Here is a 2,500-nt window from a genome sequence, read left to right on the forward strand (position 1 = left end):
GTATTACCCATGTTGGAGAAAGGCCAGGGCCACCTGCTACTGTTGGCAGTTACCAGTTCTGCATTGTTATTCTCATCCCCTCACCTCTCATCCCCTCATCCCATCACCTCTCCTCATTCATCCCCTCACCTCTCCTCTCTCATCCCCTTATCTCTCTCCTCTCCTCTCCTCTCTCATCCCCTCTCCTCTCCTCTCTCATACCCTCTCCTCTCCTCTCCTCTCCTCTCCTCTCCTCTCCTCTCTCATCCCCTCTCATCCCCTCTCCTCTCCTCTCCTCTCTCATCCCCTCTCCTCTCTCTGTTGCAGTCCTCCATCAACGACGGGGCTGATTTTAAAGCGGTAGCAGACGCCATGAAGGTGATCGGCTTCACAGGGGACGAGATCCAGACAGTTTACAAGATCCTGGCCACTATCCTCCACCTGGTAACGCTTAACTCTCTCCGTCTGTCTGCCAGCAGCATTAAAACACATGTGAAGAAGATCTTCATATGAACATGTTCAAATGTAATAAGGATCAAATGAAACAAGTTCAGGTTCAAATAGGGTTCATATGAAATAGGGGTCAAAATGGACAGACAGGGTCACCTAGCCTATTGAAGCCACATGTGTATTTCTACCTGACCTTTTGACCTCTAACCTTTGACCCCCAGGGTAACCTGAAGTTTGCTGTGGACGGTGACACGACTCTGATAGAGAACTCTAAGCTGGTGGCGGTGATCGGGGACCTGCTGAGCACTAAGGAGGAGAACGTAGAGAAGGCGCTGCTCTACCGCACCGTCGCCACGGGCCGAGACGTCATCGACAAGCAGCACACGGCTCAGGAGGCCGGCTATGGCCGCGACGCGCTAGCTAAGGTAGCTAATGTTGTATGTTAGCCTCCTAGCATGCAACCTACGGTAGCATACATATATCATTTTAACACCAACTGCCAAAGAGTTCCGGAACACTCACCACCTAGAGTGCCAAGTGTTCGATGTGGTATTTACCTAGCAACAATACCTTTGATTGGCTACCAAATGAAGCATCATAATTTATGCATTTTTCGTGAATAAAATCACCCTTGGCACTCTAGAATGTTGACATTTTGGGCGACTTTATTCACCCTCGTCACTAAATGAGTTAAAATCAGTTTGATGATTCTTGTAAATGCACCATGTGACCCACAGGCAATATACGAGCGTCTGTTCTGCTGGATCGTGGGAAGGATCAATGATGTCATCGAGGTGAAGAACTACGACGCCAAGGTCCATGGGAAGAACACGGTCATCGGCGTTCTGGACATCTACGGCTTTGAGATCTTCCAGAACAACAGGTGAGGGCAGGACAGGTGGCAGGTCTCCAGTAGTAGACATATTAAATCTAATAACAAATATAAAACCTACCTATGCTAAGATAGCAGCAAAAAAACCTGTTATTTTATATGGAAGAAAGTTGAATGTCACACTCACACACACACACACACACACACACACACTCACACACCCTTCCTCTCTCTCTCTCTCTCCTCTTGTAGTTTTGAGCAGTTCTGCATCAACTACTGTAACGAGAAGCTGCAGCAGCTGTTCATCCAGCTGGTCCTGAGGCAGGAGCAGGAGGAGTACCAGAGAGAGGGCATCCCATGGAAGCACGTAAGAAACACTTCCTCTCGGTCCCACACCCACTTCCTGTCCCCACCGAGATTATTGGTTAATGGTGTGGAAGAGCAGTTCCATCAGAAACACAGTATCAAGTCACATACCTGTCTCTGTTTGAAATGATCTGGAAAAGCTATCCCTCGGTAATGATCACCAAATGGTACCTGGGATGGGATCTGACACAGCGAACACAGTATAGTCAAGCACAACTTTCCTCTCAGTTGTTATACAGTAAGATGCTCACCTCCTGTCTTGTCTTGTGCCTCGGTCAGATCGACTACTTCAACAACCAGATCATTGTGGACCTGGTGGAACAGCAGCACAAAGGGATCTTCTCTGTCCTGGACGAGGCCTGTATGAACGTAGGCAAGGTCACAGACGGGGTCTTCCTTCAGGGACTCAACAGCAAGCTGGGCAAGCATGTCCACTACACCAGCCGCAAGGTACAGTTGACTGGGTCTTATACTGTATGACCCCCCCCCCCCCCGAATGCACCAATATGTTATACCATATTGCCCGAATGGCAGAATTTGAATGTTGTAACATGAGTAGTATTGCAATGTTAGAGAATAGCAACGTGAGTCATTTCACAAGGTAGGGAGAGATAGTATTGTTTGGTTTGTTTTGAACATCAGCTCAATCAAAGATAGCTCACAGTCTAATGAATATGAATGGCACTGTACAGCAGACTAAGATAAAAACAGGTTATACACACACATTTGATCGTCCTGTCCTGGCTCAGATGACTTTGTGTTGGTGATGGCAGTGTTTCAAACAGTGACCACAAGAGGGCGACAGTGATCAGAGAAAGAACCCTCTGCTGTCTGACTCAACACTTTGCCCCAGGTGATGTCACTGGCAACCAA

The 2,500-nt window shown here is 47.8% G+C and overlaps 1 protein-coding gene across 1 annotated transcript in view; it reads left to right on the plus strand.

The window, feature by feature from the left end:
* The window catches only part of myo1d (myosin 1D), a gene marked incomplete at both ends in the record, with an annotated part of 24,005 nt that overhangs the window by 20,974 nt on the left and 531 nt on the right, over positions 1-2,500 (plus strand). Inside the window, 5 exons of the mRNA XM_083687606.1 lie at positions 307-423; positions 651-854; positions 1,167-1,312; positions 1,514-1,628; positions 1,907-2,077. Coding sequence (XP_083543732.1) covers positions 307-423; positions 651-854; positions 1,167-1,312; positions 1,514-1,628; positions 1,907-2,077 — 753 coding nt within the window. The remainder of the gene's footprint in view (positions 1-306; positions 424-650; positions 855-1,166; positions 1,313-1,513; positions 1,629-1,906; positions 2,078-2,500) is intronic.

The sequence above is a fragment of the Argentina silus genome (genome assembly GCF_951799395.1).
Source record: "Argentina silus genome assembly, chromosome: 16".
In the NCBI taxonomy this organism is placed as follows: Eukaryota; Metazoa; Chordata; class Actinopteri; order Argentiniformes; family Argentinidae; genus Argentina; species Argentina silus.